The sequence below is a fragment of the Talaromyces stipitatus genome, genomic scaffold (genome assembly GCF_000003125.1).
Source record: "Talaromyces stipitatus ATCC 10500 scf_1105507295527 genomic scaffold, whole genome shotgun sequence".
Taxonomy (NCBI): domain Eukaryota; kingdom Fungi; phylum Ascomycota; class Eurotiomycetes; order Eurotiales; family Trichocomaceae; genus Talaromyces; species Talaromyces stipitatus.
In genome coordinates, this window is record NW_002990114.1 from 3,739,880 (window position 1) to 3,764,243 (window position 24,364).

The window sequence follows — 24,364 nt, forward strand, 5'->3', positions numbered from 1 at the left end:
CGTTGCATTTGGTACATGGTGAGCATCTGCGAGCACATCTCGCTTAAGGACAAAATATGGTCTCTATTGTAAGGCCGCTTGCAAGTCGACAGTAGGCATGTCCTCAACAACAAAACGGAAAAATTACTGAGAATAAAGCTCATGGTAACCAACCGCCCCCATTAGATGCACTATTATCAATATTATCCACACTTCCTCCTGATGCGACTGCACTTTGTGCCAAAAAGTCACTATCAAAACATGATATTGCTGTAAACTCGTCCAATTCTTGAGGAAAATTGGAGATAAAGCCCTCAAATCCAAAATGAGGCATCGGCGGTAATCCGGCAGAATTTGCTGAGTGTGCAATGTCCAGCTGGTGAAATAATGATGCTTCGTCTGGTGTCTGGGTATCGGCATTCTCTAAATTGGTAAACTTCTTGCCATCTGGATTATTGTTGACCAGTTCAGTAGTGGTTCCAGGTGACACGTCGACCGCCATGCCATTCATATCTCCGGGGTCAACGGGCTTCGCCGTATTAGGTATTGTCGTATGGTGTAACATGGGCGTTTTGGATGTACGGTAAAAGTCCATTTCGGTTGTATCTCGTCTCCTCTTCTGGACGGGTGGAGGTTTCTCACTGTTTGATGCTGAAGTGCCAGTCGCTGGCGAAATGGGTCCGGTTTTCCATAACATCTCCCAATTCTTGAAACGTTCATATCCAGAGTCTAGTGAATCTTGGGGCCCTTTTGTTGGGCCTTGGATCTCACTCCAATCTTCTAACCGACGAATGGCACGTTCCAGCGCTTCAATGACGCTTACGGCTGATCTAGCCGAACCAATGCCCATTGACATGATCTTGATTAGCCCCATCCCCTGAGTCAGTGCATTGCGCAACCTGTCTGTTCGCCTTGTCAGGCTTTGGGCCAGAATAACAAGAAGCGCTGCACGGCATGAGCTAAATTCTGTATACGAGGCTCGTGCGAGGCCTATCTCGTCACGCAAGAGACGACACAAGTCAATGATTTCCAGTGCTGCTTCAACGCAGTCGCTTACCAAAATACTTCTCATTTTGGATCGACTGACGGATGTCTTCTGCGATGATATTTGACTACCGCTCCGTTCATTGCTGAAAAGAAATGGACGGCCCATAAAGATTCTGGTCAAGCAATAGTCCAGTTTGAGATGCACATTGCAGCGGAATAGTGGGCTGGTGGGATTTAGGTCACGGCATGATGTCTCCTTTGGAAGACTCGACCACCAGTCAATCAATTCTCGACGCTGTGTAAGTAGATTCTCCAAAGGATTGGGTTGTTGCCATTTATGAAATTTTCGCAATGATGATCTTATACCATTGTGAGCCCATTCGTTCTTGTAAGAAAAACACATGAATAAATATACTTACATTTCTTCGGCAATTTTGCCTAGTTTCAACGTCAACTTGATGAGCGCCACCATGTTCGTATGGTTATTGGTAGTGGTGCGAGAGTGTAGACTAGGTAGATCCACAGGCAAATCCGCATCAACATCCGTGTCTGTAATCGAAGCTGGCCTACCATGCAGAATACTGATTCGTCTGCTCGCTCAGTCAATAACAGTTTCAAAGCCAACTGATTCGAGATCACATACTTCTCAATAGTAAAAGCAGTCCAGAAGACACGATTCCGTACTTCCTGCATGTGCAAGTCTAAGCCCTCGCCAGTGTACTTGCGGTGCATTCCATTTTGGATTGCCAATTTGATTGCTAGTCCAAAGTACGTGTACGATAAACCGGATGTATCAAGTGGCAATAGATAAGTTCCAATCAACAAGCACGCCTGGACACTTCTCACGGACGCAGTAGCAATGATATCAGGAAGCAATTTAGAGGCGAAATGATAAAACGTTAACCCGACTTCATCTTCCGAGAATCTGTGATCGTCCGCTGACGACTCCTCGCGACTGATTTTGTTGACCGGCGTCGGTGAATCCATGTGCGCGAATTGGGTGCCTATTGCCAGAAGCATCAAGATGGCGCAAACAGAGGCGGCATCAACTGAGGTGAGACTGTCTGGGTCGTTATAGCATATGGCTAGCTTATCGCGAAGCCAGTCTTCTTCCACGTAAAAATTGTTGGTCTGTGCGTATTTGTTGGCCACATTTATGAGGAACTCTGCGACATAACGAGGAGGTAAACATGCTATGGCAGCAGAAACCGAAGATGGCCCAGATTCCAGATGTGTAGACCTCCATCTTTCTTCAAACGGAAGCGTTTCTTCCCTTTCCTAAGATACGTCAGCTATAAGACTCCCACTGATAACCAGAATAGACAAAGCGAACATACTCCAGGTACGCTGGACTGCATCCACTCATCAATTTTCTTTCGGATCTTCATAGAGAAATTCAGATAGGAAAACTCGCCTGAGTACTCTATAGTACAAATGATAGTTAGCATATACGATCTATTGCGATTATCAGGCAGAACATATGATAGATACAGGGACTCACGAGTAGTGTTATCAGGAAACGCTCGAATACTAAAAACCTCTTCATCGATAGCCAAGTCATCCAAGTCATCTGCCTCTGCTTGAGTTAGCGGGCCCTCGGATTCTGACTGTTCACGATGGTCCCTTTTCAGATCCTCGGCCACTTTACGCAGCGAAGGAGTATCGAAGGTCATATTAGGCAGATAATGCGCCAGTATACGCTCCATGTAGCGCACACGTTCGGCTTCCGTCTCATCATCACGCGTGAAACTTCCTGTTCGCTGACGGTGTCTATTCAGCATTAGGCATCTGCTCTGTTGAAAATGTAGTTCTTCAGATTTTATACTCACCTATTTGACTTTTCTATTGGTTCAGATGGTGCGTTGAATATACATTGTCGGTGATAGCGCGTACATCTGCGACAGGGCATTCCCCCTTCGCATTTCTCCTTTACTCTGCGACATCCATCGCATCTAAGCGTTCTGTCAGCACATGATTTTTACCATTAATGTTAGTAACATAGTTTGGTCCGGCCTTACGCTCGTACAGCTCTTTTGCGATTTTCTTCCGCAACCCGCGGTCTTTTGGCCTTGTTTAAAGGCGGGTATTGAGGAGGAGGCAATTCCATTTCTTCAGTGAATATGATATGTCGACTATTCCGGCTATTCCGACTCTGAAATAGTATAGTCCAGGGCTGTCTTTAAAGCGGGATCCATTGATTGACAAAGTTCGAGGCGGCCAGAAACTCGGTTGATTGGCCTGAATGCTGGTCAGCGATGTGTGGTTCAGGAACCTAATGACTCGTAGTCAAACTTGATACAGTCGAGACCAGGGTGATCATAGCAAGTCATTGATAGGACCTCGACTGAGTCAACATTGACATTGTAGCTGACTTCGACATGTGAGCGAGCACAACAATTCGACGAGCAAAAGAACAAGGCAAAGCGTGTGGGGAAGGAGGCTGATAAGGAAGCAGGTGACTGATAGCCACTCTGCTAGTCCAGCTTAGGTTAGCGTGTACTTTTATGATTGGCTTGAATTCTACTATTTCTGATTGGACTGTTTTAATATTATCAACCCTAACCCTAATACACCAGCATCGTAAGTGTATTTCTGAACTGAACTTCAGCTATGACATTATCACGATTCTACCGTCAAAGACTGCCTTAGGCAGCTATTCTTGCACCCGGGTGCAGGAGTGGGTAAAGGCAGCGAAATTTCACAGCACTAAGGATATCCCTGGGGAGCCTTGTTCTATGACTTTCACAACGTGAGAAGAGCTTCATCTTTGAGGATTTGTTGTAGGCTGTGTCTGGAGACTCTGAAATGATTTTATAGGCATGCTCTGGCATGGAGCATGCCATGAGCACGCCCTGCTCAGATATAAATATGGACTAGCTCCCCTGTAGTTAGTTTTTAGTTCCCAGCTCACGCCTTGTTAGTTTTCTATGCCATACATTTTACCCAGATCTCCTAGCTCCGTTACAGACATCTATGATCTGTCCCCTTGACAGATTTTAATGCCATGTTCCGGAATATGCTCAAGTTTAAAGTGGCATGTTTTGGGCACACCAACAAATATATCATAATGATTACTAATCAAAAATCCAATGAACTGGCCCTTTTGGGAAATGGCTTGGGAGTGGATTGATGACTAAGTATCTTGACGTAACTTAACTAGTTAACTTAACTAAGTTAGGTTATCGAAAGGCAACGCCAAGAATTTCGTTTCTTCAGCTTACAAATATTCCCATCCAATCATTTCTTCTTCCCGATTTCAGTCGCTGAATCATCACGATAAATCAGACAAGGTAGGATATCTAGTGGCTAAGATGAGAAATCACAAAATTCACCTTCTGGAATTTTACTCTTGGGATTTCTAACCCGTATGTCGTGTGGGTTCAACTCGTCGGGTATAAAGGTAGGGGGTAGGACAGGACAGTATGGCAATCCAATATTTCACACTACTCAGTCTCAAGTTGAATACTCTACAAACTAAAGCCCTCGGAACAATTCTCATTTCCTCCATATATTGACACTTTTGAAGCCTAACTATGGCTCCCAAGAACCTAAAAATCATAATCATCGGCGCCACTGGCTCTATCGGCTCTGTCGTCCTTGAAGCCTTCCTCAAGGAGCCTTCCTTCACCATTAGCGCTCTCCAACGCGCCTCATCCAAGTCTAAACTCAGCTCAGATGTCAATGTGATCTCCATTGATGAGTCGTACCCATTAAACGCTCTTGTCTCGGCATTCAGCGGTCAGGACGTTGTGGTCAACTGCATGACATCGTCGGCCGTGGGTGACCAGAAACGCTTTATTGACGCCGCCGTTGAGGCCAATGTCAAGCGTTATGTTGCTTCTGAGTTCGGTTTAAATAATAACCGCCCTGATGCCCGAGCTCTCAATTCTGTTTTCCGCGAAAAAGGCGAGATCCAGGACTATCTCCGCTCCAAGGTCGATGCCGGCCTCGAGTGGATGTCTATTGCCTGCGGAATGTGGCTCAAATGGAGCACCACGCACGATTTCCTCGGCATGCACGTCAAAGAAAGACGTATGGTCATTTGGGACGAGGGCAATGGTTATATCAGCACCTCAACTCAGGATAACACCGTCCTGGCTATTATTAAGGCATTGACCGAAAAATGGGAGGAGACCAAGAACAGGATCGTCTTCTTGAGCGAGTACGCCATCACACAGAACGAACTACTCGCCTTTCTTGAGCGCTTCAGTGGTGAGAAGTTCACTGTTGAGCGCATCAACTCAGAAGAATTCATTAAACAAAAGAAGGCTGCAGTCGAGGCTGGCGATCCATATGCTGTGTACGATCTCATTGATGTTGGCTTCGCAAGTGGTCGCTTCGGTGGCCATTTAGAAAAGGAGGGCAAGATTGATAATGATCTTCTCGGATTACCCAAGAGATCTCTTGAGGACATTATGCGAGAGGCCTATGAAGCAGTCAATTAAGCCATTTAAGGTTGAAAATCATTTATGAGAACTCTCAGTGTGACCTAGAGCTATTAATAACTTGTTATGTGGCAGTACTCGTGTAGGACCACCATGAATGTGCCAGTTAGGTAGTACTTTTATCGAACTTATGATTCACCTGGCACTTGGCCTCTATCAATACCTATAACCTTTAATCCACTGGGTGCAAACTCCACCAATACATACTTTAATTACTGTCCGGGGTATATGCCTTTAGCAACAGGGTTTTGTTTTTTTCCAGGGGCCATTGCATTTTTACACTTTTCAAAGCTATTCTACTAATTTCCTTGAGTACATGGCCCTGATGAGACGGTTCACTCCCCTCGAAACCCTCGTATATGCAAACCGAGAAGGGTTGTCAGGGACGGCAAAAATGTGTGAAACTTCAGACTCGAAAGAAATGAACTACGTAATCGCTCCGATAAAACCAACACTGAAAGTCTTAGGTGCAACACTTCGTTCCGGGGTAGACCTAGAAGCTACAACCAGCTATTGCCGATCTGTTGGAGAATCGTTGATGATCTTCGGGCTCGGGGCCACATGTAAGTAACCACCTATCCCAGATAGGGTTTACTATACGAACGCTGATAACCTCAATTCTTTGACCAAAATAAAAATAGATCCATTTGATACTTTTGAGGTGCCCGAGTCTATCATTATTAATTTTATCCTTGGAGGTTATGTGCGTAAGAAGACTGGAGATGTAAAGCATATGGACAATTGGCCCGCTACTTCAACATGATAAACCTTTCAAGTATGATTTTCGCCACACAGAGTACTTTGGACTACTACTTCGTATTAATATACATCAACAATTTATGCCTGACGTAGATGACAGTATTCAATTTCCAAAGTTCCATTGCAAGCCGTACAGATCGTTTGGTGTGAGGGCATATAAAGGACGACCAAGCCCCTTTCAAGTAGCAAAGTATATCTTCCAGTTCATCCAAATAGCAAATCATCACTCTCAAGTAATTGTCCTATCAAACCTCTCCTTACCAAAAAAATCCATCATGTATCGTCAGGTCTTCACTCTTGCTGCAGTCACAGCCATGCTCGGCCATGTTTCTGCCAATTGCCAACACTGCTTACATCATTTATGATAATGCTTGCATTCCACGAGGTCAGGCAATGACTGCGGCACTCCTTATGTTTTGACTGAGAAGAGCATTAACACCAATCTGGGTGGAGGTTATTTTCAATTTGCTTATGCTAATGGTTTGTATTCCGTCGGGAATAAGAGATGCACTTGTGGAGACCTTCGAGTGCTCTGCAAAGTGAACAAGGATGTAAATGCGCGTTTTCCCTGGAAGGTGAACCATGAAGCACTCGCTCTAGAGAAGGTCACACCGCGCATGGCTAGACTACTCAAATCCGCTGGGTCGTTTATTGGTGTACGCTATACTCTTCTGTTATTTTTATTGAAGTTCGAGCTCTAGCAATATCCTATCAACTATGTACCTAGGTAGAAATGACGACTATACAAAATCAAGCACTTCCTATACCGAAGCATGGAAGCTACTCTTCACTGCGATTGAATATGAAACCCGATACTTTCAGCTTTTGTTCTTACATTTCACAGTAGCAAGCTTACTTCTGACTTTCACTTGCTTCATATTTTTAGGCCGATCCTTCCAGTCGTCTGGAAGCGAGAATTGCACATCCAGCTCAGGCCGAAGGATCATGCAAAACGAAGATCCCCCAAAATGGAACTTGCCAAGCTCTTCACCCTTCTCAAAGTGCTTACCCACGGGCATAGTGACTTCAATAGAGGATACTTCTGCCATACCAATAAACACCAGGCATATAAGTCCAGCTGGGCCGTCAGCTTGGATCCAAATAACCGCACGAGCTGCAACGGATGATATGTACCCCTGAGAAGCGGAGTCAGCGCCAGGGTCTGGATCGGGATCTCCCAAGTCAGGACTGAATCCTGTCGACAACGGTTCCGAATAGTAGGTTCCGTCAATCATTCGATAATCCAGAATGGTTCCGCTAACAGGAGTATGCCACTTGTGGTAGCTGTCGGCGCTCAGGAATGCTTGGTAGACTGTTCCTCCAGTCAGAAGACCTGCACGAGAGTCGTGGTCAAGCATATGCTTCAAGGAGTATGGCTGGCCCTTTATCCAGAACTTGTCATGTGCCTGAACCCCAGTCTGCACGGCAAATGGCGTTGATTCAGCGGCACTGACAATGACGCCAGTATTTCCTGCTTCAGCTACTGCACGAATCGAATCAATTTCATTGAAGTCACGAGTGAAAAACGCATCCCATGACTTAAAGCCCCAATGCTTCAGCTTAGGATCACAACGGAAAGTCTTCGCAAAATCTTTCATGTGATCACTTTCCAGTGCCTCTACAGAGAACCAGCCACCCGTATCCGTGGTGAGGGTTGAGCAAGAGTATTCTGTACTCAAGAAGTCACCCCAGGATTGTAACATGCTCTTAAAATGAGCGTTCACATCATCTCGAAGGAAAGCGGCAAACCCAGCTTTTGTGCCCATAGGCCAATCGAGAACAGCGTTGACGGGAGTCCCAATCTGTGGAGAGGGATCCCAGGACGGTGGTTGTCGTAATATCTCGTCAAAGAATGTGAATAATGTATCTAGATCTCTGACCTCGGGTCGCTTCCCTGACGGGTCCTTTACATATTTAGCTGGGACCTCATCGAGCATTTCAGTGAAAAGCATGTAGAGAGTAGGGTCATTCTGAACGTGTATCTTGAAGTCTTTAACAGATTGCAGAAGACGCTGAGTAGGTTTGGGTTCCAGCGATTCGACTTTTTTATTGATCCAGTCCCACAGTCTGTGAGGGTTACTTGGTAGCCAAGCTCCAGGCCGAGGAATATTGGGAACGCTAGAAGCTGAACAAGGACAAGACATTTCGAAGTTATGTTTAGTGCTTGGTAGAACAGTTAAATGAGGATATGATAGCTCGGAGTGAATGAGCCCTTATTGCTGTTATACCAACGCCTATTTGCCATCACCACAACTACCTGTCAAGCAAACGTCATCCGTGGACTTCCAGTCCATACAGATGTACTCTCTCAAATAAAGACCTTAGGATGCTCTGAAGCGCCTCAAGTTCAGGAAAGCCTTGGTATTAAATTCCGAGGTATGTTTTCACAGTTCTCGCCTCAGCTCAATCCCCCCGAGATACCCTACATAAACCAACTTGACCCCTATATCATGCTAAATTTCAAAATCACTTATACGAAGGTCGCAGTACATGCATATGATATATTCCCGAACGAACTCGTTTATGGAAAATACTTCCCAATCATGGAAGTATATATGAAGGAAGCGCCAAATCGAATGCCGGCTTGTTCGAGTTTCCTCTGACAGAGGATGCGTACTGACCAGGGCTCTCCCCGTTCAATTGTCCTTCTGGTACTTTGAGTACCATTTTACTTCAGAAACTACACCACTATTCATCAAGATAATACTGGTCACGAAGGTTGAGCGTGTCTTCACGGAGAGTGGTCCCCGGGCAATTCGCCTAATTCCGGACTTTGACTGCAAGAGATGAGTCCGGAACTAAGTACGCTTATATTCTATATGCTGATGTGCAGCTGGGTTCAGCTGCTATGAGGCAATCAAGGACCGTTTATCTTGGAAAACAGAAATGTCATGTATGCCACTGCAAAAGCTCATCAGACGCGCTACTTACTCCGGGAAAGTTTGCAACGAGAATCAAGCTTAAAAAAAAATCAAGACCAACAGTGAATGAGGTCCGGCACCTTTGATAATTTGCTGGGACCTGGACAGGAATTTGGATTCTATTGAAATCAGTCAAAGAAAAGCCCAACTATCATCTGGGCGAAACGATACGGAGGACATTACGGCCTGGTCGTTGTCGCATACGTCCACAAGCAAAACAAATCAATGGTACAGGCCAGGCAACAAGAATACTACCCGTGTATGCATGATAATCAATAAGGAACTGTTGCTACAAGAAGGGCGCAGTACTTGGCCGCGCGAGCCTGGAACAAAACGTCAGGATCGCGGGAGCAGACCCTGGAATGCCGGGTCAAATATCAAAGCATGACTCTGGTATGTATGGAAGTGGTACTGTAGTCAACTGGTGATCAACGAAAAACACAGGGCAAATTCGTCGTCCGAATTTGATCACAAGAGCAGAGATAGGCAATATCTTGACCCTGATCTTCCAGGCCCGTCAATTACGTGGCTAACTCACCAGGTGCGAGCAAGCACTTCAATAAGCCTGCTAACATATCCGGAACAACTTCATTGACCGTTGACGATGTCGACGGGATCCTACTACCAAAGTAGTCTAGCCAGCACCTTAGGATATAATATATGGTTGAGTAACACCTTTTGCGGCTTCCTGCCCCGATGCTTGATTTGCTGGTCAGCTTATCCGGAGCAACAACAAAAAAAAAGCCTCTGAGCTCATTGTTATGGGGTCAGACTGTTATGACATCAAATCTTAGTTGAAGAACTTGGCACTCAACGCATTGTCATGGGAAGGATACGTAGTATTCAGGGAATAAAGTTTGACATGAAAATTTGAAGCTAAATGTTTTTTAGAAGCTTTTTGTATGATAACCACCAATAAAGGTGACCAACCTGAGGTGAAGAAGCGAGGATGGAGACTGCTAATGTACGTGATGTTCCAAGTTTGGTTTGCCACCACAAGCCACTTAGTAGAATACCTAAGACAATTGCCGTGATCCCTACCGATAAGATTGACGGGATGAGTTATGGGAGGTTGAATTCAAAAATCATGTAAAAAAGACTTTGAAAGCAAGGCGACATAAGTGCATGGAACTATGACTGAGGCCCAGCAAGCCCTAGACTCTATGCCTGCCTACCCTGGAAGGTCCGGCTTGCGATGACATGCATCCAAGACCTCGGGAATAATAGACACGAATATATATATATACTCCGTGGTGCAACTGATAGATTGAGTGCGTGAAGGTGAATACCACTTGCTCAAAAAGGTAATGAACAAGAGAGAGAGATACGGCAGAAAGTTTGCAAGTCAACTAACTCCGTACCGTATCCTCATTCCAGGAACGGACCACTGTGGTGCTCAGATCGCACAGTAATCATTATTATTCAAGCAACCTTGGAAGTGGTCCCTAGCTTGCTTGTCTAAAGACTAAACGTAACCGAGGAAGCCATAATCGTCGGATAAACGAGGTGGGTCGAGGGTAACAAGATCGCTTTGGACCAGACCCTGAGCCGAAGCACACACCTCTTTGTCTGTTTCTTCTACCCCGTGCTTTCATTGCTTTGTAACGAGATAATGTAAGCTGGGCATGTTATTCTACATTTAGCCACCGGGAAAATTATTATGAGTTACGAAACAGGAAGGTGATAAGAAGCTCATTGAGAAATCAGAAAAACGATCGGCGCACTGCCACCTGACTTGTTGAGATAGTGGGCAATAACGCCAAGACAGTAACAAGCATAGGTAGGCCTACCTACTTACATATGCATGTTCCCTCGACGGGATGCATTGTCTCACAAATCGCGGTACGCGTATGTTGTTGTCCTTTCGGTATCGAGTACAATCAGTTTGAAACTGAGCATTACTCAGCAGTGTCAGCACCTGCTAAGGTACGTAACCGTCTTTGTCTCGGTAAAGAAGACTCCGAAAATTTGGGGCCGAGTGGAGCCCTCCGTAACGGCGTGACAGTCTGGCAGATCTATTTATACGCGTCGTAACTCGTAAGATAAGTTTCTGGATCTTGGGAATACTCCATACAGGGTTGTTGCTGCACAGAAGAAATGATTCGCGCAAAAAAAAAATATCAAGGAAAAAATCTCTCCGTTGCTGTTGCACGGAGGATATGTGAGATTCCTAATCTGACCCAAACTTTAAGCATTCGGATCTCAACAAACGAAGCATTCCTATTGGCCATCGGCACTGCGCCCGAACCACGAGGCGCATCTGAAGTAACTCATCTAGGCATGTATCTGCCGAATACGTGCCTGTAACCGTGTAATTGTGTAACTGTGTAACTTGTGTAACACTGTAACAGAACTTGCGATCTGAGCCCCGGACGTTACATGGATTCGACACTGGCTGAAGTTTCTTTTTGAGGATGTGTCTGACCATTAGAACTTTTGTAACAGAGAGAACGACAGGATGGACCGAGCAACGTACAAACTTAAATTTCCGGCAGCAAGCGGCGACTATGCCTGTAAGAAGTTAGCGTCTAAGTTGGATCTCATAAGGCGGACTGACAACCAATGGTGCGCTAGCGAATGGGTCCGTTATTACCAGGCCATAATACGGTCTGCGTATTACCGTATCTGTAAACAAGTAATTCAGCTATGTTACATACCGTTTCTTGGACTGGACAGATATTATCAAATTCAGAGAATGAAACCTAGAATATTGTGAGCTTAAAGACTACGGGGCAGATATAATATCTGTCAAAAAGAGAACTGGGAGATAAGAAAATTGAACAGTGACACGGGAAAAAGCAACGAAAAAGCGGCTCATCGCCACATGCATCATCAGACAACGAGTCGTGTAGCAATCCTCTCATGTGCATTATGAACCGAGTCAACTGACTTTCACTGAAATTGCTAACCCGAATCATTCGAGCATCAATTAGTCGAGTCCAGTCTCCTTTCAGGATCACGACTAGGACGCCGCACGATCTCCGCGGTATCTGCCGTTCGGTCTACCACTTCCGTCGTGCGTATCGGACAACATCCCTGTTGGTGCGTGTAAGGGTAGAATGGGGCGGCTGACTGCGTGCAAAGGGACTAGGTTATTTATGACTCGGAGTCTGATAGATCAGATGGTAGATTGCGCTTATCTCTACACTTCGGTTATCGACATTCTTGGATAGATGAATTTACAAATTCAAGAGTTTTTCTTCAGGTACAGAGATCAATTCATTCTGGCACTGCAATCAGCACCGTTGCGATAGATACGGTTTGCTCTGTTTAGGGCAAGTTCAGACGCCACCCGGCTGAACGCTCCATGTCGGGGATTGGCGATAAGTGGCTCCCAATCTTCCACGAGTCACGACCGTTGATAGATACGGATACGCTATTATAGTTGTGTAGCACGACATGCGGCAGGTTCTTTCGGCAAGAGGATTGATACCTTAGGTATCCAGGGTTTGCACTTTGCAGAGAGAGCCCTGGTAAATCGGGTAATTGATACAGTACTTTTACCTATTCTTGTAAATACGTAGGCGCACCTGAACATGCGGAATCAAGGAGCCTGAACGCAACACACTGTCAACTATTTACTCCATACTCAGACATCCTATGGAGTTGTATTATAGTACGAAGTGCGGATACATAAGTTCAATGTTGTAAGACTAAGCCCTTCATAATGATCGGCAGACCAGAACCGGAGGAATTGTCCAATGGGAATAAAAACAAGAACAGTCTGTGAACAACGAAACGGGAACAGACTGGATTGATGTCGGAATGCTTACCGTGTTGTCCATTGCGATCTACCATTGAAATTTCCCATCTGACCTGTTTCCCCGAGTGTACCTGCGTGATGGGTTTAATACGGACTCTACGGAGGGATAAAATACTCGTATTAGGGCGATTGCATTCCGTCCTTCATTCCATGAGTGGTATATGGTTGTTCTAATTGAGCTTCCTCTTTGATTGGATACTATCCGATGTACACAAACAAGTTCATCCACTGATCGAAGTTACACAACGTCCGTATCCCGCAGATTAGATCGTACATGTATGTACCCGGTAACGTAGTTATCATTGGCTAAAGTCTCGATATGCAAATCCCGAATTGCCCCAACCCTGGATGCTAGGCCATACCGGAAGCACAAACATACATACTATAGTATGTACTAAGGTACGTATGCGAAACGGGGCGGTGAGCGATTGAACGAAGCAGTAATCCTTTATGCCACATGACATGGCATGAATCGTCATAGATGATACTGGGGCCAACTAATTAAGCTAGTGTCTATTTTTCTAGGATCTTCGGCTGGCTAGATGCGTGTTCTAGTCAACCGAAACCTAGTTAGTATACTCCGAGCATTACGACATGGCGTTTAGCCCTTCAGCCCGAAAGACACGGACGGAGTACTCCGTGCTCAGTGAGAATGTGACTGCATCAGGTTAATTTGTAGCGTAAACACGGAATAGTAGATGCGTGTATTCAATGTTGTACTACATACTCTCACAGTGTTGTAGCGTCGGTACGCGCGCGAGGATTTAAGCAGATGAAAGTGGACCCACAGTCCACGCGCGGAGCACTCGGCAAGGGAAATAGAATCTAATCAGCTGCATAGTACTGTACTACATTGACACAACTGACACAGCTATCTCATTAATGCAAGCAATTCTTTTCGAGAATTGAGACATTAAAACCAATTCATATCGATCTACTGAGCTAGTCGTAGAAAGTAGCAATAGATTAACCCTAAAGAGAGTTACTCCGTACTCCGTATGACAGGATATCGTTATCTACCAGTCGCCTGCTTCGAATCGAAGGTCTATGAGTATAAAGAGCGACAGGTGCTAGGATTGCCGAATATTTGGTCCGGCCTGACGAGAGCCTGTACATATGTACAGCGTACATCGATATCTATGTAGATACAAATGAAGACTCGATCACACTTACAAATACAGATATCTCAGCGGGAACCAGCAACCGAAGGCAGGGATCAAAGAGTCAAGACAAATGAAAAAAAAGCAAATAATGCAGCGCTAATTCGGTAAATTTCCCGTTGTTGCAGAAGAAATATATTATCATGTTCGGATTACAGACGACTGAGACGAGGATATACGTACACTTTGATCCACTGGTGTGGCAGTGTTGAAGCCGTGATGCTATTGGTGTAAATGTATCATCGTTCGCGTTGTTAAGACTCCATAATCCATATTAGGGTATGTACTACATAGTAATCCTGGACGGCTCGGGAGATCTGAATTGACTAAAAATACGAGGTGTGCTAGTCAACGGACGAACTCGCTGATAAGTTATGCTTGGCGGGATCTTAATTTAATCTACCTACAATCATGTCCGTCTCTTTCGTCGGTGGACTTCTCGTACATGACGGATGTGTCCTTTGCTAGAATCCGCTCTTGCACTAGACTGATTCTGCTGGCAGGGACAGAGAGAGCCAAAAGTGAAGATGGATTTCTAGGTCTAAGGAACACCCCGCGATCATCCCATTTACGTCTCCGCTCATGCTCGCTCGCCTCCGGCCTGAAAGGCCTGAAACGAAGCTAGACGGGCTCGGCATTGGGGGATTTGCTTTTCTTTTTATTTTTTTCCGCTGGCTTTCATATGGAATCTTCGCTCTGTAGTCTGTACGGACTACGGAGTACAAATTATTGGCCGATTGAGAGAGTTTGGATTTTCTAGAATAACTCGGGACCTTCCAGGACAATGCTGTATTGTATTGTAATTTACGCCAGATACGCATGTAAATTACAGCCCGGTCATATATATTACAGTGAAGTTTAAACGGCATTCAAAGTTCGCGTCATTCCGAGCTTTGGGCTTTTTTTATGCTCCTTAGCTTAACCTGTTGGGATCCATGGGCTTGCCCGGGTTTCACCCATGAATCCACTGCTTTTGAAATTGTCTTTCCCCTTCGAGACTGCCCGAAATGTGATTTGCATAGACCTAGTCTAAAAACATGACCGAAGAGGCTAGCCGTACTTTCGGTATCGTTTGGCGATACCGGAACATACAAGTTGTTAATTACCAGGGCCCGATTTCCGAAAAGAAACACCAAAATCGATCAACTAGAGACCGGTACAATAGGACGATCATGAAGATATTGACATAGTCAAAGTCTACATGCAGAATGTATTCTCATACGTACAGAGATGGATCTTTAGTCGACAAGCCGGTGGTCCGTATTTTCGGGATTTCAAGCCGGGCTAGAGTCAGCAAAGAGCTCAAACCAGGTAAAGCAAGAGTCGCTACCCTCAAGGCAGATTGGATACTAGACAACGGAATCCACTAAAAAAGTTGCCACCAGTCTTTCCGAGAGGCTGGAAAGTCGCAAACTCTGAAACTGAAAAAGACCAGACGTCAGCCCACCAGATTTTACACTAGAAGGTGGAAAGGGTAGAATTAAGCAACAGACACTAGACTTGATTGGATGTTCAGCTCGTTTGAATTCCGAACCAAAAGTTCCTGTGCAGACAAGCCCTGGGTCGCCAGTCAGGACGTAACTAAATAATTAAGGACGTAACTAAGTTATACTTTACATACAATCTAGTGTTAAGGGTGAAATAGCAACCTCAGGCTGCCCCGGCTAGGCGGGTTAAGGGAATGTCCCGCTCCTTCCTCTTCTGATCTGACTTCACTTCTTTCTCACTTCACTCGCTCTCAGCAGATTCATTCGCTTCTTACACTATCGTTGTCGATATCCGGTAGATTATTAGAGTCAGGTCAGAGCTTTTTCACCTCTGCCCCTGACTGTATGCGCTTTTAGTTCTTTGTTTCCCCCTCCTAATCCTGAGCTTACGAGCGACGACAAGGGATTGTCGTTCACCTTGAATTATACGACATTTGGAGACTAGAGAGTGGACAAGAAAGAGGAACTGGAGGAAGTTAAAGGTAAATGCTGAGGACCAGCGCCTGATCTTGCGGATCGCATCTTCCGCCGCTGAGCCGCATCCTGTCGCATCGCATGCCACCATCAATGATTGCGACAACAATGAATCCATACCCTTCCGCAGCCTCCCATCAAAATCATTCGTATGATTCCGGGTCATCAATGGCGTCTTCCCTATCTCCTCAGGCCTCGTTGCCCCCTCCATCTGCTCTGACATCTGCTCCTCCGAGCAGACCAAGCAGTGGATTACAGATGGCTTACTTGTTACATCCACCTACTCAACAAGGCCCTACGCTACCTATGCCGACTTCCTCACCCTATACTCACTCTTACGACTCAGCATCCGGATCTCCGGCGGATCGCGCATCTGTTTTGACGGATGGGAACGGCTCTCTTCCCGATGCCCCAAGTCTTGCGCCTCATATGGGAGGTGCTGCAGGACAACCCCAACAGAAGAGAGCTTATCGGCAAAGAAGAAAGGATCCTAGCTGTGACGCTTGTCGGGAACGTAAAGTAAAGGTAAGATTGGCCACAACACCGCAAAAGGTAGGATTGTCGTTAGTTAAGTGACGAGTTTACAGTGCGACGCCTCCGAATCATCAAGCTGTACAGAGTGTTCGAATCGAAAGGTTCGATGTCAGTTCACCAAGGAAACAAACAGGCGCATGTCTTCTATAAAGTTCGTTATCCCCACTCAACCTTTGCGCCTTGGTTTTGCTGACCATCCGAAGACAAGTCCAAGATCTGGAAAAACAGCTCAGTAGCACTAAACAGCAACTACAGCAACTTCGGTCAGGTGTTTTAAAAGCAGACAATGTGATGGATATTGAGTTTGATGTCAGCGGTCAACCAGTGCTAAAACTTCCAGATGTCGGCGGTCGACCCGTGCGACAGAATCGACCTCCAGTATCTCAGGATTACTCTAGAGTGCGTGCGAATGTGCGCACCTTTGGATCTGGCATTGTCAAAGTACCTCCACCATATCGACAGGTGCTCTCGTCTTCCTTTATTACGGACAACGGACCTGCGCTCCCTTCGAAAGCCCTCGCGGATCGATTACTAGCTCAGTATCATGCATATGTGCACTCGGTTTTGCCAATTATCCACTGGCCGAGCTTCACAGCCGAGTATGATAAAGTGTATCAGCAGGGAAACTTGCGTGGAATTCCTCGAGAGTGGGCGGCTGTTCTCTTTGGTGTTTTCGCATGCGGTGTGATGCATTCTCTAGAATCAAACAAACGACATGACGCTCAAGCATACCTTTTGGTATCACAAACAATAGTTGATATCTGGTTGGACGATTTCACTCTTGACCAGGCCCGTGTCTCGCTTCTCGCCAGTATTGCTCTATATGAAATGAACTCAAGGTCTTCTAGCTGGGTTTGGCTCGGTTCGGCTGTGCGAATCGCGCAGGATATTGGACTTCATATCGAATCCGGTCCATGGTCAACTGTTGAGCGAGAAATGAGAAGGCGGCTTTGGTGGGGAATTTACGCATGGGATAGGTATAAACTGATTTTTTTTTTTTTTTTTTTTTTGTTGTTGACGCCCGAGAGCCAGGTTACTGACGATGATGCTGCTATCGACAGGCTATTATCTCTTGAGTTAGGCAAGCCGATTTCAATCAATGATCAAGACTGTGATGTCGATCTACCATGTCCGGTTGATGAGCAATTCATTGTCGAGGGAGCTCGACTACCAGAAGGCTCGAACACGAACTCTTTGTTAGCTACGATCCATGTGGTGCGCTCAATTGGACAGCTCACCAAGACGTTGAGGTCTCCTGTCGTCAGTCCTGCAACACTCGAGATATTTGATCGTCATTTTAATGCTTGTCTGGCGACATTTCCTATTCATTTTCATCCAAAGTCGGATAACTTACTTGACCCGAGCTCCTTGGCACCAATCGTCTATCTTCAGAATGCACGTTTCATTCTACATCGCCATAATATATCGCCGTATTGCCCCCCTGACGTCCGGTTTCCCGCCTTGGCTCAGTGTCTCTTGATTGCCCAGGACACCGCCCGTGTACTCTCGAGATGCATGCATTCACCACCACCAGCCGCTCCAACCTCGGCCTATGGAGGAGCGCGTAATGATTGGCAAACTTCACTTACCTCTTCCGCGTCGACCATGCTGTGCACACATATCTGGCGCTGCTTGTTGATTTTAATTTTCAAAGAAGACTTTCCAGCAGCCTTAATATGTGTCCAAGTCTGTAAAGTCATTGGCGACCATCATATTGCCATGGTGTCATGTGGTCGATACGTTACTTTCTTCCTCAGGATCCTTTTGGATCGACTACGACGCAATGAAACGGCACCAATTGACCGAGACGAAGAGATGCTTGCCTATGTTTCAGGAGACATGCAGAGCACCGCGACTGGCAGTTGGATATGGCAAGGAAGCGAGACAGGGACACAACTTGAAAACGTGCCACCGCAATCATCGCCGTACTCATCATCGACCCCCGGCGGTGCAGCCAAGGTTTCTAATGACATGGAATGGGAGGGCTGGGACTGGATTGACGGAACATTGCAGTACCTGGCCAGCGAACTACGTCAGCGCGGCTATGACCGACGAGATATCCCGCAAGTCAGGGTTCCGGCTCCTGCTTTTCATAAGATCGAAGAGTCACCAGGCAGCACTCCTCGATCGAGTGCGCCTAATTCGCGCATGACTATCGCGAACATTATTTAGCTTTTTTTTTCTGTCAAATCTATTGTCGCATTAGCGAGGGAAGGGATCTGCGTCTGATTTCGTCGATTTGCGGAGGCGTTTTGAGTTGATGAGGACGGTGGAATCCGTGGAGATCATGTGGGATTATTCGTTCCATTATGTTATAAAATGAGCAACGATTCTTTCTTTAGTAGAACTTGTACGACTATACTCATATAGAAGAGGCGCGAAATGCATAATTTATTTGAGGATTTGACATGACATAGTATTTGGCTGTTCCGCTTGGGGTCATAGGATACAGGGTTGTGATTCATTTCCAGCATCGCCTAGATAAATTCACATAAGTCTACTCAACTACTCACTAAACAGTCTACCTTCCGAACCAATGCAAAGAATCAAACATCCAAATTAATAGCCTTTCCAAACCGCGCATAAAGCGCAGCTTTCAGACCGCTCAACTCCTCGCGTATTTCGCCCAATTGATCCTCTAAACGAGAGACTTCATTGTCGATTTCGTCTGTGGATGTGGACAAAAGGGACTGTGCTTGCTCGAGGGGGAGATGCACGAATGAGTCTCCTATTTTGTATCTATCATATTTATTAGTCCCACGATCAATAACACACCGACGAGAAGAGGATAACGCACGGAACTAATTCGTCTTCATCCGCTAGTTCTAATTCAGTCGAGACTTCTTCGAGGTCTTCTTTATCTTTCTATACGCGATATTAGCATCCCTGTCAAGCTTTTTGATAGTCAATCGAGGAGAGGAATTCACGAACTTGCTTCGCTTTCAACCTCTCCTCAAGCACGGTCTCTCGTTGATGCAGTCTACTAAACCGATTGATTCTGTCCTGATCTTCGCGACGGACTTCTGTATCCTCAGAGCCGGTTGCGGCTTCTTCGTCTTTTGATAACTGTCTATGGTCAGTTCTTGTCCATGCATTTCGTGTATGGATTTAGGATTAGGGATAAGTGGGATGTCGATATTGCCGATGTTTTCATGATCCACGTACCATTCGATGTTGTAGCATTTTGACTGTTGATTCTATGCGGATTTTGATGTGGTTTATCTCTCCGTGATGTTTCCCCCTTAATGGCTTAATTGTTCTTTTATGTACGTAGTAGTAGTGGTGGAATTAAAATCGGTATAAAGTTGATCACTTTATTCATCCCGCATGTGGCCCGTGCACACTAGTCGATGTATGTGTAATTTTTACGGTATTGCGGTTTACAATGATGAGTGATTTGTATGTAGATGTTTCAGCACGATAGAGTAAATATTCGTATTGGTATGTAAACTGTACTTTATATTCTAACAGGTGTTGACTACACAGACAAATTCCAGTTGCTATTTTGAGAGAAAGGTTTGTTTATAATTCTTCAATGCTGAATTCAATATAATGATAGTCATATGAACATTGAGGTTCTGTCCAGGATTAATGTCAGCTGTCGAGCTGTCCAGATTGTCGCGTGACATCATCTACAGTTCTTCCTAAGATTCAGTCGGGCAGATACAATCAACCCTTACTCTACTTTGAATACATTTAGACTCAGGGCATCTTTCCAGTTCCCATATCTCACCTAAAGTGTCAACAGTATCTGTATCTGGTTGATCCCTGCTGACCAATCAGAACCTGTGTTCATGGCCTAATGCTTAGCAGCCTTGGCTTCGAGCCGTCATCATCATCTTTTCTAATAATCAATCTCCGTACCCAAAACCGCACCAACACCTTTCCCAACAACGAATCCATACAGGTCGTCCTTTCGTTCAACATATCAATGTTTCTGATTTAATCGTCACTCTTTTATAATCATTTCATCAGCGAACAATCTCGCCGCCATGCGAACTCATACACAACGCTCCACACTGGCTGGGTTGGCATCATCACTCCTCCTCCTTCTCCCGTCATTCACATACGCCATCAGCCTCGACTGCGCAAACATTATTGCTGATAAAGTAAAATTCGACCTAAGTCCGCTGGGTGGTGTACACGAGATCACCGAGTTCCAGGAAATCGACGATATCTCAGTAAACACGACCTATGTCTTGAATATTTGCAATACGCTCAAAGGAGCTGCGACTCGCGAAGGACAGAAATGCGGGACGTCGAGAAACAGTAAATTCTCTTTTCTTTCGTCGCTAGTATGTGTATTGTCTTTCAGTGACTAATATACAAACTGTACAGTTTGCGGATTTGAGCGAACCATCTATCTAGACGGCCGAACAGACACCTTAAAAGTCCTCCCCATCGCAGGCTACGAAAACTCCCTCGGTGGCGGATCAAAGGATATCGAAACAACATTATTAAAATCCATCGACCCTGCGACAGAAGGAATCCGCGTTAAGATATCCGGAGGCACAATACCAGAACCAGAGCTGAAAAAGAAGTATCCCGCATCAGCCATAATTGATTTTCAATGTGATCCGGGTCGCACGGGGTTGGAGGGACTTAAGAATGATGATGATTTGGATCAGGCGACGGATGCGAAGCTTCGTCGTCGTGATGATGGGGAGAAAGGTGATGATGGTAATAACAAAGATGGCGATGAGAACAATAAACCCCAAACCCCGAGTTTGACGTTCCAGAGTTTCAGCCTAGAGAACGAAAACTTCATATTGCGCCTGGATTGGAAGACGAAATACGCCTGTGAAGATTACAAACGCGATAATCCTGGATCTGGCAGTGGTAATAGCAGTAGTGGTCATTGGGGATTCTTCACATGGTTGATTATAATGTGAGTAACCTCCCCCCATCTCTATCCTTCAATGTCGCATTTAAGACTGACACAGTCTCATCAGCCTCTTCCTCTGCATCGCATCTTACCTCATCTTCGGCTCCTGGCTCAATTACAACCGCTACGGCGCCCGTGGCTGGGACCTCCTCCCACACTCTGACACGATTCGTGATATTCCCTACATTTTCAATGACTGGATGCGTCGAGTCATTAATACCTTACAAGGTTCTGGGGGCTCGAGGGGAGGTTATGCCGCTGTATAAAATCATAGATATTTGATTATTGTAAACTCATGTGTTGGTTTGATGTTGTGTACATTTATGATTGCTGGTTTCATTTCGTTTTCTTTTTCTGGTTGCTGTTTTCTGTTCGGTTGACATTGTCTAGATCAGCCTGAGATATATAATTGCTTGATATTTTTTGTTGGTCTGGACTGGTGTATTGGGATACATGTACACCCATCAAGGTATGCACTTTGAGAATGAGATATACGTCTGATATCTTACAAATATGATGTTGTTTACTGTAGACCTACATTTACATTTCTTTGTTGAAGCAATTGATTCAGCAAGCTAAAAAACCAGCAAAGCAACGCATCGTAATGGGATATGGATAAGCGATCTGATAGATAAGAATTCCGCAGTGACCGAAATCAATCATGAGGCCGTCAATAATCGTGTAATAGCAATATCATCTCCTGCATTGAACAATATGAACCGTTGTACTATCCTCACCAGCCATGCAAGTCTTTCGTGACAATCAAACCTTTAGTGCGAAGTGCTTCATGTAATGATAATCCGCCATGTTGCGATTGACAGTCTCTCGGATGATCTTCGCCCCTTTCTCGCCGAATTTCTCGCGCCATTCGGCATCGAACTCTTCCTCGGATTTGAATGACTTGCTCTATGTGATGTCAGTTTTCATCCAACGTATAACACGCTATGAAGCGAACTTACATGAGTGCGAGCTTTGAGTTCCTTCGACGCAATAGCGTCCTCGTGGAAGCCCTTCCACTTCTCAAATGCGGCACGGGCATACGCATGGTCTTCCTCTGTATCCCAACGGAGCATCTCAGGTTCGAATGGAATACCAACGCTCTTACAATATGATTCAATCATAAGAGACGGATTGTCCAAAAGGTCATCTGCGTCGATGACACATATTTCGACACCCATGCTACCGTTATCATGACGGTGAGTGGTTCCATTGGTCTGCTTATTAGCTGTATCCTCTGCATGCGTCGTCGTCGCCACACGAGGTCCGATTAAACCAACGCTGCGCAAGTAATCAAAGACTCGACGCACTTCGTCGTATCCAGCCTCAGACGGAGAAAATTCATGGAAGCCGGTCACGTCGTCCAACGGCGGAATTGTGCATCGAAAGTAAGACGGGATACTGTAGTGCGGATCACGAATGAGAAAAGTGAAATGGAATTTGGACAGAAGCTCCAGAGGTACCACTGTTGGGTTTCCTGGCTCGGCTTCAGTCGGATAGGGGTATGGGGGAACTTCAGCTTTCACTGGAGTCCCTCCATTCGTAGTCACGCCATTGACCTCGGCGTGACCGTTGGTGAGGCCGTTGATTTCGCCATTGGTGCCGATACCACGCTTCACCTTGAACAGAGATGGAGCGATACTGGCTGGTTTTCCGTCGGGAGGGACCAAATAGTGGATGATGTCTTTGATGAAGATTCGTTTGCCCTGGATTCACAAGGTAAGTTTGGGCACAATTGATTCTTCAGCAAAGTGCTAATAGATGCGTTATGGCCAAATGCGACCATGCAGATGGAAGACATCGCCCTCTGGAGCCAAGAATTCCTCAGCGTGGCCAGACAGAACAAATGGATGAAACGAGAAAGACGTAAGGTAAACGTACCTCAGTGGTTTCGCTCTCAATGCGATCGAAGATTGTTTTATAGGTGGAGGTACTGAAACCGCTGTCCAGACGAGCCTTTTCATCATTTTCATACCTCGCACTCAGCCTTTCCGGGCCGAAGTAAAAAGCATCCCCGAATGGCTCGTGGATGCATTGCAGAGAGTCCCTGCGAGTCATGAAGACCTGAATTTGCGCTAGTCAGATTCATCATCTTGGCTCAAAAAGCTACACAGCAAGGGATGTGCATACCCGTTCAAAAGCCGTTGAGCATGCCCTCGGATGGGTAGCGACGAAGATGGGTTTAGCCGACATGATCGAATCGATCATTAAATATCGAACAAGTCTCCACTAAAAGCTGGTCGAATAAGCGAGCAGAATCAGATATTTGGACGGGAGCTTGCGAGAGCACGCAAAAGTTGCAGCAATCACGCAAGATTCAGCCTGTAAGCCTGCGATTCCTGTCAGTCAACTGCCAAAACACGTGCATCCAGTTAAATTGGATGACTAAGTTGCTTTGTCTTGGGTGGAAGGGACTCACCACGTATTTGGGAAATCGCATGCACCAGAATGATGCTGAAGGGACGATGAGAAAGAAAAAAGTAGAAAAATCTCTGCTCTCTGTAGTATGCATGGTATTAATAGTGGTTGCCATCGGTACTGTCCAGTGACCAGTCCATCTCACCACTGTAATCTAATCGCTCCAATCAGTCGACTTGCCTGGACATGCCTTTGGGGTGATGCAAGGGCGGGGGCACTGGGAAACCCTGACTCCAGCCAAAAATACGAAACAGTCTGGACTCTGGAGTAAATCGATGGAGCCAGTAAATGTCGCCAGGGACCAACCACAAGGCCAGAGATCCTAGGTTGTCAGAAGGCCACCAACCATGGAGATGGGGTGGGTTCGGACGGGATAGCCAAGTTTGCCAACTCCATCGATTCCCATTATTGTTTGAGTAATAGATTTGTTGCTCAGCGTGAGATCTACTCGACTCGGTGTCTGGCCATGTCTGTGCCACCATGCGTCTATTCCACTATTGGTAAGCAGAATCTGATTCCATGCTAGATACGGTAGGCAAATATCAGACTCGGCTT

The 24,364-nt window shown here is 45.7% G+C and overlaps 7 protein-coding genes across 7 annotated transcripts, besides 1 other annotated feature; 3 read left to right on the forward strand and 4 right to left on the reverse strand.

The window, feature by feature from the left end:
• Positions 1–139: 139 nt before the first annotated feature.
• Positions 140–3,073, reverse strand: TSTA_094060 (C6 transcription factor (PrnA), putative; the record flags this gene model as incomplete). Its single annotated transcript, XM_002479078.1, has 7 exons — positions 140–1,325; positions 1,386–1,556; positions 1,610–2,244; positions 2,304–2,389; positions 2,468–2,736; positions 2,796–2,918; positions 2,985–3,073. 7 exons carry the CDS (start codon positions 3,071–3,073, stop codon positions 140–142), a joined length of 2,559 nt encoding a protein of 852 aa, XP_002479123.1.
• Positions 3,074–4,333: 1,260 nt separating this feature from the next.
• On the forward strand, positions 4,334–5,411 carry TSTA_094070 (uncharacterized protein; the record flags this gene model as incomplete). The annotated part of the gene is made up of 2 exons (XM_002479079.1): positions 4,334–4,366; positions 4,512–5,411. 2 exons carry the CDS (start codon positions 4,334–4,336, stop codon positions 5,409–5,411), a joined length of 933 nt encoding a protein of 310 aa, XP_002479124.1.
• Positions 5,412–6,893: 1,482 nt separating this feature from the next.
• On the reverse strand, positions 6,894–8,314 carry TSTA_094080 (phosphatidylserine decarboxylase family protein; the record flags this gene model as incomplete). Its single annotated transcript, XM_002479080.1, has 2 exons — positions 6,894–6,910; positions 7,006–8,314. 2 exons carry the CDS (start codon positions 8,312–8,314, stop codon positions 6,894–6,896), a joined length of 1,326 nt encoding a protein of 441 aa, XP_002479125.1.
• Positions 8,315–16,143: 7,829 nt separating this feature from the next.
• On the forward strand, positions 16,144–18,681 carry TSTA_094090 (C6 transcription factor, putative; the record flags this gene model as incomplete). Its single annotated transcript, XM_002479081.1, has 4 exons — positions 16,144–16,500; positions 16,563–16,660; positions 16,713–17,486; positions 17,571–18,681. 4 exons carry the CDS (start codon positions 16,144–16,146, stop codon positions 18,679–18,681), a joined length of 2,340 nt encoding a protein of 779 aa, XP_002479126.1.
• Positions 17,498–17,519: a microsatellite.
• A 374-nt stretch (positions 18,682–19,055) lies between the features above and the next one.
• Positions 19,056–19,692, reverse strand: TSTA_094100 (prefoldin subunit 4, putative; the record flags this gene model as incomplete). The annotated part of the gene is made up of 4 exons (XM_002479082.1): positions 19,056–19,248; positions 19,307–19,374; positions 19,441–19,575; positions 19,675–19,692. The coding sequence occupies 4 exons, from the start codon at positions 19,690–19,692 to the stop codon at positions 19,056–19,058; spliced, it is 414 nt and encodes a 137-aa protein (XP_002479127.1).
• Positions 19,693–20,501: 809 nt separating this feature from the next.
• On the forward strand, positions 20,502–21,660 carry TSTA_094110 (autophagy protein Atg27, putative; the record flags this gene model as incomplete). The annotated part of the gene is made up of 3 exons (XM_002479083.1): positions 20,502–20,778; positions 20,848–21,397; positions 21,462–21,660. 3 exons carry the CDS (start codon positions 20,502–20,504, stop codon positions 21,658–21,660), a joined length of 1,026 nt encoding a protein of 341 aa, XP_002479128.1.
• Positions 21,661–22,156: 496 nt separating this feature from the next.
• TSTA_094120 (uncharacterized protein) lies at positions 22,157–23,584 on the reverse strand (the record flags this gene model as incomplete). The annotated part of the gene is made up of 4 exons (XM_002479084.1): positions 22,157–22,300; positions 22,354–23,097; positions 23,273–23,455; positions 23,522–23,584. The coding sequence occupies 4 exons, from the start codon at positions 23,582–23,584 to the stop codon at positions 22,157–22,159; spliced, it is 1,134 nt and encodes a 377-aa protein (XP_002479129.1).
• Between the last annotated feature and the right edge of the window lie 780 nt (positions 23,585–24,364).